At 39.7% G+C, this 13,395-nt stretch overlaps 1 protein-coding gene across 3 annotated transcripts in view; it reads left to right on the top strand.

The window, feature by feature from the left end:
* The window catches only part of XIRP2 (xin actin binding repeat containing 2), a 75,055-nt gene that overhangs the window by 52,115 nt on the left and 9,545 nt on the right, over positions 1 to 13,395 (top strand). For 2 of the 3 annotated variants that reach the window (XR_009351901.1, XM_059167120.1), the window contains exons 4-7: positions 973 to 1,083; positions 1,472 to 1,544; positions 2,400 to 2,530; positions 3,168 to 12,480. Coding sequence is in view for 2 of the 3 variants with exons in the window: in XM_059167120.1 (XP_059023103.1) it covers positions 973 to 1,083; positions 1,472 to 1,544; positions 2,400 to 2,530; positions 3,168 to 12,480 (9,628 nt within the window). In the remaining variant the exon portion in view is untranslated. The remainder of the gene's footprint in view (positions 1 to 972; positions 1,084 to 1,471; positions 1,545 to 2,399; positions 2,531 to 3,167; positions 12,481 to 13,395) is intronic. The other variant, XM_059167121.1, reaches the window with a different exon arrangement.

Below are 13,395 nucleotides of genomic sequence, written 5' to 3'. Positions count from 1 at the left end.
CATCAATCAATCAATCAGTCACTCATATACTTGTATCAGATCACAGTCTCTAGTAACAGCAGGACTGGATCACCAAAATAAAGAGGAGCTTCAAAGCATCCAAATCAGCCAGGGTCACCTGTACTAACTTGAATAAAATCAAAAGTAGCCCCATGTGTGAAGAGAGGGAAATACACATTAACATAATATGGTCTCTTTATGTTGGTTATAGTCTTCATTTGAACTCTGGATGTGTCATCAAACTAGATGGCCAAGTTGAAGACTGCAGGGTCTTTCTGTAACCTGAAAAGTTGGCTTGTAAATAACAAAATACATTTTTTTCATCAAGGATTTGCATTTTTGAGGTTCATCTTTCTTACATTGCAGCTCACTAAGGGTAGTGAATAATGATTCCTAAAGATATTTATGTCCTAATTCCCAAAAATCTATGAATATGTAAATTACAGGCAAAGGAGCATTAAGATTGCAAATAAAATTACAGCTGCTGATCAGCTGACCTTCTGACAGGGAGAGAATCCTGGATTATTCAGATTGGCCCCATGTAAACACAAGGTTCTTAAAAGTGGAACAGGGAATTGGAAGAGAGAATCAGAGATGGCAATGAGAGAAAGCCTCAGCCTGATAGAGTGGGGTCATCAGCCAAGGAAAACAGGAAATCTTTCAAACTGCAAAAGACAAGGATTGAATAGATTCTCCTTTAGAGCCTGCAGAAAGGCATACAGACCTACTAACACCTGTCAAAACCCCCAGTCAGAGCTTCTGACCTACAAAGCCATAAAATATTATGTTTGTGCAGTTATAAGCCACTAAGTTTATGATAATTTGTTACAGCAGCCAAGCAAACTAATACACTGAGGAACTTCCATTTTTTAATTAATTTTAATTTTATTAAGTTTTTCCATTAATTAAAAAAGTTAACATTTTCAGACTTTTCTTAAAACATTGTATATTTCTTTATTCATTTATTTTCAGGAGGTAATCCATAGTAGCCAGGTCGACATTTCAAGAAACAGCCAGGAGACGGAAAGAAATGAACAAGAAGTTTCCAAAACACACAAAAGTGATGTTCTTGGAACAGAAATGGTAACTACTTAGAAAGACAATACTTTCCAAACAGATTACAAAGCTGTGTAGAAATTCTTACCTTGTTGTAAGCAATTGCTTTTAATGTCCTTTATGTGTTTATTATCAATATATATCAATGTTTATTTCTGTACTTTGGAGTTGACATTTTTTAAAAAATAAAACGAGCATCCTAAAAATATGAGTGCACTTTAGATGTTAATTCATATATATTATTTTACAGCATGTGCCCATGCATAAAAATAAGGAATAGAAGTTTAATTAGCATCTCTCAATGTTCACTGAAGTCTTGAAAGAAAATCACTGTGAAATGAAGAATATATGTATAGTACTAAAATAACTGACTTCTTAGAAACAATTATTGATTTAAAATTATCTTTAAACATAGGCCTCTCATCTTAAAAAGCACACTGAGGAAATAAGCCAAGCTTCTCAGCTCCATCAGTATGTTCAAGAAACAGGTGAGAATCTGTTATTATTGGTCCCCAATATACCTTGCTCCTGCTGATGTGTCTGTGTTTGAATGGAAGCCTTCCAAAGCACAATCCCTCCCACTGAGTACATTTAGTAACTATGACTCATGGTCCCAAAGGGGACAGAGTAGTATTTCTATATATAATTAGGTTCTGTGTGTGGTAATAGATGCAATAAGCTTCTGAAATAGTTCACTGCCCATCAGTCTTATGAATTCATCCTAAAAGCCTAGAAGGTGGTATGCCAGCCACCTCTGAATTGCTTTTTGCCTCAAGGACCTAGAATAAAACTTAATGTTTATCAAGCTCCCTGGGAACAGAAATGTTATCTGGATTGTATTGCTTCTAATAACGGATTTAAACACTTCTAAATTCAGTTTTGAGACCTACAGATATGACATTAAACTACAGACAAATCTGTGCAAGTTTGCATAAGACCCAATTTGTCTTGCCTATAAAAGGGGAATGAAAAGCTTTGTTGCCTTGAAGAGCTACAAAGGATGATTTAAGCCAGTTGTGACGCAATCATTACTTGGCTCTATCTATTTTGGCTTTATTTTGGTTTTCCTAAAAGGAAGTAGGTCTTGAAACTTGAAAAATATATACAATTAAAATAAGTAACAGTTTCATCACTTATGACTTCCTATCCAGATATAACCATCACCACTGTTCTTCCTATATTTCTTGACATATATTAACTTGTGTACATATATTAACCATATATACCTTGAACCTTTTTATTTAACATATATTGTGAGAAGCTTCCCATAGTATCATAATTTTCTTCTCAAACGTCATGTTTATTTGTTATGTAACACCCCTGGTATTATTTTCTGTTTGTAGTCATTGATACACCTGAGGACGAAGAGATTCCGAAGGTTTCAACTAAGTTTTTAAAAGAGCACTTTGAAAAGTCTGCCCAGGAAAAGGTCCTTTATTCTGACAAAGAGATGACCCCAGCCAAGCAGAGTAAAGTAAGACAATTTCTCTACATAGAAATATGTTAAGTGTAAAACCAGATGTAGATGCTTAGCACTTTCAAATTATTGAATGTTTGATACAGTTTTTGAAATAAATCCTGAGCCAGTACTCCTCTGTTCCGAAGGAGGATATTAATCTACATGAGAAAAGCAGTAGAGTTAAAAACTTTCTTCACTAGAGAAAAATGGAAAAATTATATGCACTCTAAAGTTTAATAACTAGCATTAGATAAAATAATAAAGTCAATTTTAAATGTCAGATACTTTGCTTAAAATTCCAAGGAAAACAAAACAACCCTCAAAAGTACTTTAAGGCTTTTATTGTTTCCCTCTAGATTACTCAGCATAGCATATTAAGCAAAGGAGGAAGAATACTCAAGATTATGTGTGATTGTTAAAATACTGAACTGCTAATGTCTCGAATGGGGAATATAACTCTGAAAGCGCAATGCATTATAGGAAAGATAGTAACAAACACAAAATATTGCTGCTAAGTAGGTCTCTCAAAGGAGTCTGCCACTTGTTGTTTCCAATGGAGGTATCATAGCACGTGAACAGGTGAGGGGCAATGCCTAGGAAGTCTTCACCACTACACCCATTTTTATAAGATTTGACTTTCTCTCCCTTAAAGATTGGAAGTGAATATGAAGAGACTTTAAAAGCATCATCAGTTGTGGATACCTCTTCCACTTCCTGCATGTCGACCTGCCAGAGGAAGGAAACATCAACCACAAAACATAATGACCACAGTGCCACTTCTTCAACTCTGGTACAAGTTAATGCCACTGCTATGGGAAAAACAGAAGAATTTCCTCCTCCCCCACCTGATATATTTCAAACTCCAATAGATATGGCAGCATTTTCCCAGTCCCCTGAATTCCCCAACCCTCCTAGAATACCACCAGTACCCAAAGAATTATATTCTAAGCAAAGAAATTTGTACGAATTAAACCGTTTATATAAACACATGCATCCTGAGTTAAGGAAAAACTTAGAAAAAGATTATATCAGTGAGGTTTCTGAAATTGTCTCTAGTCAAGTGAACCCAGGGAGCTCAGTTTCAGCAGATGTGCAACAAGTCCGGTATGTTTTTGAAAATACGAATGACACTTCTCAAAAAGCTCTGAACTCAGAAAGAGAACACTTGGAGTGGGATGAAATTCTGAAGGGGGAGGTACAGTCCATGAGATGGATCTTTGAGAACCAGCCTTTAGATTCCATCAATAACGACTCTCCAGATGAAAATAATATCAACAAGGGCATTGCTGATCAAGAAATCATTGCTGGTGGTGATGTGAAATATACCACATGGATGTTTGAAACCCAACCCATAGATACACTGAGGGATCATTCTTCTGGCACTGAAGAAAATGCTGAGAAAATTCCTGAGCTAGCCAGAGGAGATGTCCGCACAGCCCGGTGGATGTTTGAAACAACGCCATTAGACTCAATGAATAAAATGCATCAGGAAGAATCAGGGGTAACTGCTGTAAAGGACATAACTGGTGGGGATGTCAAGACTGTGAGATATATGTTTGAAACTCAACATCTGGATCAGCTAGGACAGCTTCATTCAGTGGATGAAGTTCACTTATTGCAACTCAGGTCTGAGCTCAAAGAAATTAAGGGAAATGTTAGGAGAAGTATAAAATGTTTTGAAACCCAACCATTATATGTTATTAGAGATGGTTTAGGTCAAATGCTAGAAATTAAAACTGTTCACAGAGAAGATGTTGAAAAGGGAGATGTGAGAACAGCACGCTGGATGTTTGAAACACAGCCCTTGGACACAATTAACAAGGATATCACGGAAATTAAAGTTGTCCGAGGAATATCCATGGAAGAAAATGTCAAAGGTGGGGTGAGTAGGGCAAAGTGGTTATTTGAAACTCAACCTTTGGAGAAAATCAAAGAAGAGTCAGAAGAGGTCATCATTGAAAAGGAGACAATAATAGGTACAGATGTCTCCAGAAAGTGTTGGATGTTTGAAACTCAGCCACTAGACATTCTAAAAGAAGTTCCTGATGCAGGTCCTCTAAGATCTGAAGAGATAATAGGGGGTGATGTACAAACTACTAAGCATCTATTTGAAACACTTCCAATAGAGGCTTTAAAAGACAGCCCTGATGTAGGAAAACTTCAAAAAATTACTGCCTCTGAAGAAGAAAAGGGGGATGTTAGGCACCAAAAATGGATTTTCGAAACCCAACCTCTGGAAGACATTAGAGAAAATAAAAAAGAGTACATACGAACAGTGAAACTTGAAGAAGTTGAAAGAGGAGATGTAAAGAATTACACACATATCTTTGAATCAAACAATTTAATTAAATTTGATGCATCACATAAAATAGAGGTGGAAGGAGTCACCAGAGGTGCTGTAGAGTTAAACAAATCACTCTTTGAAACAACACCACTATATGCCATTCAAGATCACCTTGGGAAATATCATCAAGTCAAGACAGTCCAACAAGAAGAAATCCTAAGAGGTGATGTGAGAAGTTGTAGGTGGCTTTTTGAAACAAGGCCCATTGACCAGTTTGATGAAAGCATTCATAAATTCCAGATAATCAGAGGAATATCTGCTCAAGAAATACAGACCGGAAATGTGAAATCTGCTAAATGGCTATTTGAAACCCAACCTCTTGATTCGATTAAGTATTTTAGTAATGTGGAAGAAGGAGAAAGTAAAACTGAACAAGCGACAGACATCATTAAAGGGGATGTCAAAACTTGCAGGTGGCTTTTTGAAACCCAACCAATGGAGTCTCTTTATGAAAAAGTTTCATTAATGACTGGCAGTGAAGAAATTCACAAGGGAGATGTCAAAGCCTGTACCTGGCTCTTTGAAACTAAGCCACTTGACACCATAAAAGATGACTCCGAAGCAACAGTCAAATTGCAAACTGTAAAACAGGAAGAGATCCAAGGTGGAGATGTTCGTACAGCGTGTTTTCTTTTTGAGACAGAAAATTTGGACAGCATACAAGGAGAAGAAGGAAAAGAAATTAAGGCCGTGGAAATGGATATCCAAGCTGGGGATGTCTCCAGCATGCGGCATAAATTTGAAAATCAATCTTTAGATTCTATAAGTTCCAGTTCAGAGGAAGTTTTGAAAAAGATCAAAGCCCTAAAGACTGAAGATATTCAGAAAGGTAATGTTTTAAATTGCAGGTGGCTTTTTGAAAACCAACCAATTGATATGATAAAAGAGAGCCAAGAAGGTGATGAATTAGTTAAGACAGTGACAGATGTACAAGGTGGGGATGTAAGAAAGGGGTGCTTTATTTTTGAGACCTTTTCTTTAGACGAGATTAAAGAAGAATCTGACTGTCTCCGCACCAAGAAAACAATTACTGAAGAAGTAATGAAGGGTGACGTAAAAAGCTACAGAATGCTCTTTGAAACCCAGCCACTCTATGCAATTCAAGACCGAGAAGGGTATTACCATGAAGTGACAACAGTTAAAAAGGAAGAAGTAATTCATGGAGATGTACGAGGAACTAGGTGGCTTTTTGAAACAAAACCACTAGACTCAATTAATCAGTCAGAGACTGTGTATGTTATTAAGTCTGTCACACAGGAAGACATTCAGAAGGGAGATGTTAGTTCTGTCAGATACAAATTTGAAACCCAGCCGCTGGATCAGATTTCAGAAGAATCACATGATGCTATGTCCACTGTGGACCACATTCAAGGTGGGGATGTAAAGACAAGTAAACAGTTTTTTGAGTCTGAAAATTGTGGTAAGAATACTTATATAAGAACAGTAAGTGTCAACGAAATACAAAAGGGCAATGTTAAAACATCTACTTGGCTATTTGAAACCCATACCCTAGATGAGCTGAGAGGAGAAGGGTCAGAATTTGAACATATCAAAACGGTCATACAGGAAGATACGCAGAAAGGTGATGTTAAGCAGGCAGTGTGGCTTTTTGAAAATCAAACTTTGGATTCTATTAAGGAAGCAGATGAAAACACCACAAAAATTATCAAGGAGGAAATCCCCCCCTCTGATGTCAAGACAACTACATGGCTCTTTGAAACTACACCCCTTCATGAATTTAATGAAAGTAGGGTAGAGAAGGTAGAAATTATTGGCAAGAGCATTAAGGAAACGTTAGAAGAACTCTACTCTCAAAAAGTTATTGCGGCTCCTGGAATCATCATTGAAGCTGATGAAGTTGGGGATGTTCGAATGGCAAAATACAAGCTAATGAATCAAGCATCTCCCGAGATACAGAAAGAAGACATTATCAGGGTTGATCTTAGAAATATAATGGTGAACCTGCTTTCCAAAAGAGACTGTACAAAAAAGGAAATTTGGGTTAGTGAAGAAGAGAAGGGAAATGTTAATTTGACCAAAACTCAATTATTAAACAGATCAACGGAATTTCATGCTGAAAAAGAAGAAATAGTGAGTGGTGATGTACAACAAGCAATAAAAAACCTGTTCTCCGAAGAAAGATCCATAAAGAAAGGCATTTTAATTCAGGAAGATGAAAGAGGAGATATTAATATGACTATCTATTGTCTTCTTCATGAAAATGCTGGTGACAAAGTTGAGCGTGAAGAAGTAATAGGGGGTGATATAAAACGTACCATTCATAATTTGCTATCTTCCATATCAAACAATAAAATATCTGAAAGGGCTAAAATCGATGCCTCTGAGAGGGGAAATGTTCAATTTTTCACAACATGCATAGAAATTGGAGCTTTGGATTATCTTAAACAACTCCAGATGGAGTCAAATGAAACACTGACAGCTAGGAAACAAGAAAGAGAGGAAGAAATAATTGGTGGCGATGTGGAGGGTACAAAACTGTTACTAAAGAAAAGGCAGTCTCATGTTGAACGTACTGTTTGTGAAACTGACGTCATCCCAGGAGATGTGCAGAATACAGTTAAGGTTTTTATGACAGAGCCTCAGACAACATGTTGCAAGACCCCCAAAGAAGAAATTATAAAAGGTGATTTGAAATCAACTCTAAATTCCCTCAGCCAGGCCACAAATCAGAAAACAGTGGCAAAAACTGAAGAAATTATAAAAGGCGACATGCTGACCACACTCGAATCACTTAAGGAATCAAACCACCAATGGAAAGAATCTAAACAGCCCAACGCCATCCCTGGTGACATTGAAAAAGCGATTGAATGCCTTGAAAAGACCGCGAACACAAGAACAGAAATCCTGAAAAAGGAGCTTATCCGAGATGACCTTGAAATATCATTAAGGAATCTGAAAGAAGCAGAGAGAGCTTTCAAAGAGGTAGATAAAAGAGCTGTAGTAAAAGAAAATGTGAAAGGTGTGATGGGAGGATCCTCAGAAGATCAGAAAACAAAGATTCATCAGGTGGCTGTCCAGAGGGACACAAGAAGTGTTCTTCAGCCAAGACCAGGACCATTTGAGCCAGCAGCCAGGTGGCAAGGGAGAGCAGACGTTCCTAATCAAACTACAGGCAAATCTTATCATGGGAATTTAATAGAAGAAAGAACTGAAGTTACTCTCCCCAAAGCCCCCAAAGGCACTGTAAAGATTGTCATAGATCGTGAACAGAACAATGATGCTCTTGAGAAAAGCCTTAGAAAACTATCTAATTCACACCACAAAGCTATTAACAATGTGCTGGAATCAGGGGACAAAATAGGCATCTGGACTGATACCACAACAGAGCAGCGTCTTAGTGATGAACATGTGAGCAGACAATTGACTTCAACGGTGTCAGCTAAGGAAAATCTAAAAACTAAGAAGTCAGAGACTGTGACAGAACAGAAGAATGCTGTCTTTAACTCTATCCAATCTGTCGATAAAACAGTGGAAAAGCAACAGACTCAAACTTGCAAACTGAGGAATGACCACCAGAGGACTGAATCTTTCTCTGTAAAGAGTTCTAAAAATACCAAAACCACTAAAATACCAACAGATAAACAAAGCCTTAAGCCCAGCCCAACCCAGGGTCTGGTCAACATGACAGTCGGGGAAACTTGTAAAGCTTCTGAGGACTTGCAGACACAAACTTTGTTAAAGCAAGAACTACAATGTTCTAATAAATATATAAAGAAAAAGAACATGAACCCTCAACCGACTTTGCCTACAGATCAAGACGTATCAGATGTAACACAAGTGAAAGTCTCCCCCAAAAGTCATAGTAAATTTAAGGCAACTGACAAGAAGCAGGCTGATGTTCATCTGAAGAGCCAGGACTTTTTAATGAAGACAAATACTTCCACAGACTTAAAAATGGCAATGGAAATGTCCTTTAATTCAATCAACGGCAACCCTGCAAATAATGGAAAAGAAAGTGAGTGCTCTCTTCCACCTCCATCTCCACCTCCTCCTCCACCTTCCAATGCGTCATCTGAAATTGAATTTCCTCTTCCTCCTCCACCTCCTTTAATGATGTTGTCTGAAAAAAATGCCCCAGAGATGATAAAGGCTGAATTTGAAAGTTTCCCGGGCCTCCCTCTTCCTCCACCACCAGAAGTTGATAAATCTGAAAGAGAATGTCTATCAGCCTTTCTACCACCTCCCCCTCCTCCAACTCCATCTCTTAAACCAGCGCATCTCCTTTCCTCCTCTGTTCAAGAAAAGCACAGGGGAACATTCATACAATATTCTCAAGAAGCCTCGAGTTCTCAGCAAACTCATTCTCAGGCTAAAGTCTTAATGGGAAAATCAGGAGTACTTTTACCACCTCCCACACTCCCTAAACCCAAATTTCCCAAACAGATAGAAGATAAAAAGAATCGCGGTTCCCCAAAAGTTGAGTTGGAAACTTCCCTGCCAGATACGGAATGTAAAATTACTCCCTCAAAGGGTCAGGAAAGAGTAATAATGGCGACTAGCTATGAACAGACAGAGATGAAGAAGAACATGTCTAGAAGAAGTCTAGATGAAAGAAAATTATTTATGGACACTAGGAGGTCTCTCTCACAGACAGTTCCAGAAACTTCACTACCCAAGGAAAAAACAATGGCACCTCTTATAAAATCTCATTCATTCTCAGCAGATTCAGGACAACAAAGTCCAAAACCGTATATGAGAAAATTTAAGACACCTTTAATGATAGCTGAAGAAAAGTACAGACAACAAAGAGAAGAGCTTGAAAAACAGAAACTTGGGAGTTCTTGCTACAACATAGTCAAAAGAGAAAGCCCCAATCAAAATATGCCAGAGCTACAAAAGGAAGTACTGTTACAAAAAACAAATGAGGAGGCTCCCCTACCTGGACTGGATTCAGGGGTTCAACCTAACCCAGACTGCCAAAGTCATTCTCAAGCCCGAGGAGTGTGTATGGATAACCAGCTTTCCACAACACAAGCGGGGACGGTCACCACCGAGGGGCTCCAACATGTTCTAGCAGCCTCAGAAGAAAAAGCTACCATGAAAAAGGAAGTTTTACAGAGCTCGTGGGACACGTTACAATCTATATCAGCTTGTGAAATTAAACAGAAGCACCAGGAGTATAGTGCACAAGAAACACAACAGAAATATCTGGAGGACTTGCATTTGCCCCAAAGAAAACCTGTTTCCCCAAGTTTCAAAGTTAAAACTATCAAGCTTCCTACTGCAGATCACAAATCAAATTTAGCAGACCACATCTATGAAAGCCACAGAAAGCAATCCGACGTTGATGTTCAAACCATTAGCAAAGACCAGTACCAAAAAACCGAGAAAACTGAAGCAAGTGCTGACTATAGTAACAAGCAATCTGCAGCTGAAAAATATTATCAATTACCTAAGAAGGAGAAAAGAGTAACAATAAAACTACCTACGGAACCCACAGAGAAAAGCCATGAAAGGAAACTCAATATAGTTTCTGAGAAGCAAAGAGAATTTAGAAAATCTGAGAGTGGGAAACCTCCAGGAAGTGGCAGAACAAATCAGGAACCATCAACAATTGGTCCAAAGGAAGAGAGACTAATAGTTGAAAGAAAACAAGAACATTTGCATAAATCATCACAGAAGGTAGTCAAGCAAAAGGTTACTGATGTACATCTTGATTCACAGACCCAGAATTTTCAGCAAATGCAAATACAGACTTCTGGAAGTCAAGCTGAACATAAAACATTGCCCCAGCCATCTAATAATCTGCAGGAAGAAAAATGTCTGGGAGTCAAGGGCATACCACAGAAACAAGTCTTTTCTAATACTAAAGATTCAAAGCAAGAGATTACACAGAACAAATCTCTGTTTTCCTCCGTGAAAGAATCCCAGCAGGATGATGGAACGTGTGCTATAAATATAGTGGAATTCTTGAGAAAACGCGAAGAACTACAACAGATTTTGTCTAGGGTAAAACAGTTTGAAGTGGAGCCAGATAACAACGGCTTTAACACATTTCAGACCCTGCTAAATATGATTCCGGGGTGGCTATTAAGTGAAGAAAAAAGACAATATGGTGTGTGCATTGCTATGGAGAACAACACAGAAAAAATCAAAGAAGAAATAACGCATATTAAAACGCAAGCAGAGGAGATGCTTGGGTCCTGTGAGAATATAATTCAGACAGCCATGATGTCCTCCCAAGCAGAAAAGCAGAGAAATAAACCCACGGGCCTTAATGAAACGTCATCTGAACGGTCGAACGTTCGTGAACGGCGAGAAAATACAATCGTAGCAAAGACAGAGCCCCGCCGGGGAGCCGCTCAGCACGAAGCGGCCGCTCGCCAACACGTGAAAACCCATCAGGAAATCCGACTAGAGGACTGCAAGGTCCCTCCTCCGTCCTTGAAAACACGTCCACCGTCGCCAACTTTTATCACAATCGAGTCCACTGCCCGGCGGCCAGAAGCCTCTCCTAAGGACGAGCTCTCTCAGTCCCCGAGAAAAGATGGTTTTGTGCCGGCTTCCCCGAGAAGCCCTGCGCCACAAACATCCGGAGCTGGCCCTGCAAAAGCGTCCCCTTCTCCACCCAGGAGCCGCTCCGAGCAGCTCGTCAGACTCAAGGACACCACCGCCAAGCTAGCCAGAGGGGCCGCCCCGTGTCCTTCAGGGACCCCGGTTCCCCTAGTGGAGAGAAGATCTGAGATCATCACGTCTCCTGCAACACTTCGGCGTCAAATTAAGATAGACACTCGTGGTAGGGACTCTCCCCCCACGATCACCATCCCTATTAGTGTAAACCCTGTCGACGGCGGGTCCTTCCGAGGCTCCCGGGAAGCTCAAGAGGAAATCAGGCAAGTCGAGAAGATGGCGACCTACGTTCACCACGACGCCGGGAGCTCGGCGCCGCGCCGCCTGCCGGACGCGGAGAGCTTCGACTCGGTGGAAATCGTCCGCACGGTGCAGGGGCCGCGGCGCGCCGAGCATGCGCAGAGGCTCGACGCCGCCAGCCGCGCGGTCGGCCTGGCGGACAGTTTCCTGAGCGACCGCGAGAAGGAAATAGACAGGTGGTTCCGCGAGTTCGAGGCTGGCCCGGTGTTCGAAGCGAAGTCGACCAGGAGAGTTTATACAAACGGAGAGGCCGACCACAGCATTAAGCAAGAAAGTCGCTCGTTCTGTAAGGAGGAATATGGATCGACGTCTGTAGAAAACTCGAGTTTTACGGGCTTTTCTTGCAATCGTGCTGGAGAGCTGCAAGAAAGCATTCCCGTGAGGCATCCCAGCGTCCGCTCCGAAACGAGGTCGGTCAGTGAATGTTTCTCGGGGGTGGATGCGTTTGAGGATCGCGTCGTGGGGTCGACGATGACCACGGTGTCTTCGTCACATGGCTCAGAGGCTGGCAAATCCGGCTTTGACTTCAAACATGCCCCGCCGACCTACGAAGATGTCATCGCTGGCCATAGTTTAGATATTTCTGATTCACCTAAAGAGCTCAGGAGGAACTTTCAGAAGGCATGGCAGGAGAGTGAAAGCGTGTTTCAAAGTCTGGGGTTTGAAACCTCAGATGCTTCTGCCACTGAGATGAGAACCACCTTCCAAGAGGAATCTGCATTCATAAGCGGTAAACCAGCTGGTGGAGTGTGAAGACTAACCCATTTAAAGGCACCTGGTCCCTAGCTGGGGTGATCTGCTGTTCAAAGGGTGTTGGGAAATAACCGAAAACTAACAGCGTTCCCTGGCTGTTACAGCCTTCTCTTCACAATGCTTGCTCTGACTGCTTGCTTTTTACAAAAGCACCTAATACAGGATTCATCTGCACTGTGTGAGAATAACAAACGCTATTACATAGATTAGTGAGATCTGGATTTGTCAAGTTAAATAAGACATTGGATAAAGCAGCAGATATAATAATTGTTATTGTAATAGCATTAATAATTGTATCTAACTGTATATTTAATAATGGTACACCCATAGCACATTAATATTTTTATTAAAAGTTAATGTTTTATCCACTTAAGACAATATTTAATAACATCTATTGACCTACTATTGACATAATTTAACTACCAGACTTAAGTGGTGTTTGTGTTTGAATTCAATACAGCCTGGTAATAGTCCCACAAACAATTTACACCCTCCATAGGTGCTTTAATGATTTTTATTGATTGCTATCTTTGACAAAAGTATAGGTATGGAATTAGATTTTTTGTATATTTAATTATTGTTTTTAAGTCGTATGGAGTTAGCATTCTCTAAGGCTGCTAGGTTTTTTTTCTATAAATAATTTCATTTCAACTGTCTTAAATTCCAATTGATAGCTCAGTTGGCCTCATTCACAGATGAATATGGACAATACATTAAAAAAATTTTGACTATACATTTAGAAGGAGGGAGATTCAAAACACATGAGCTTAGTATTTTTTGAACATCAGAGAACAGTTTATTTCTTTATATTTCCCCACTTTTTATACTTAATGAGGCTTTACAATAAAAGGATTTGACATAATTAATGTGCACCTTTAGGGTAGTCCATTCT

Source organism: Mustela lutreola, chromosome 3 (genome assembly GCF_030435805.1).
Source record: "Mustela lutreola isolate mMusLut2 chromosome 3, mMusLut2.pri, whole genome shotgun sequence".
Taxonomy (NCBI): Eukaryota; Metazoa; Chordata; class Mammalia; order Carnivora; family Mustelidae; genus Mustela; species Mustela lutreola.
The sequence above is the reverse complement of the archived record's forward strand: the minus strand, read 5'-3'. Positions and strand labels throughout refer to the sequence as shown.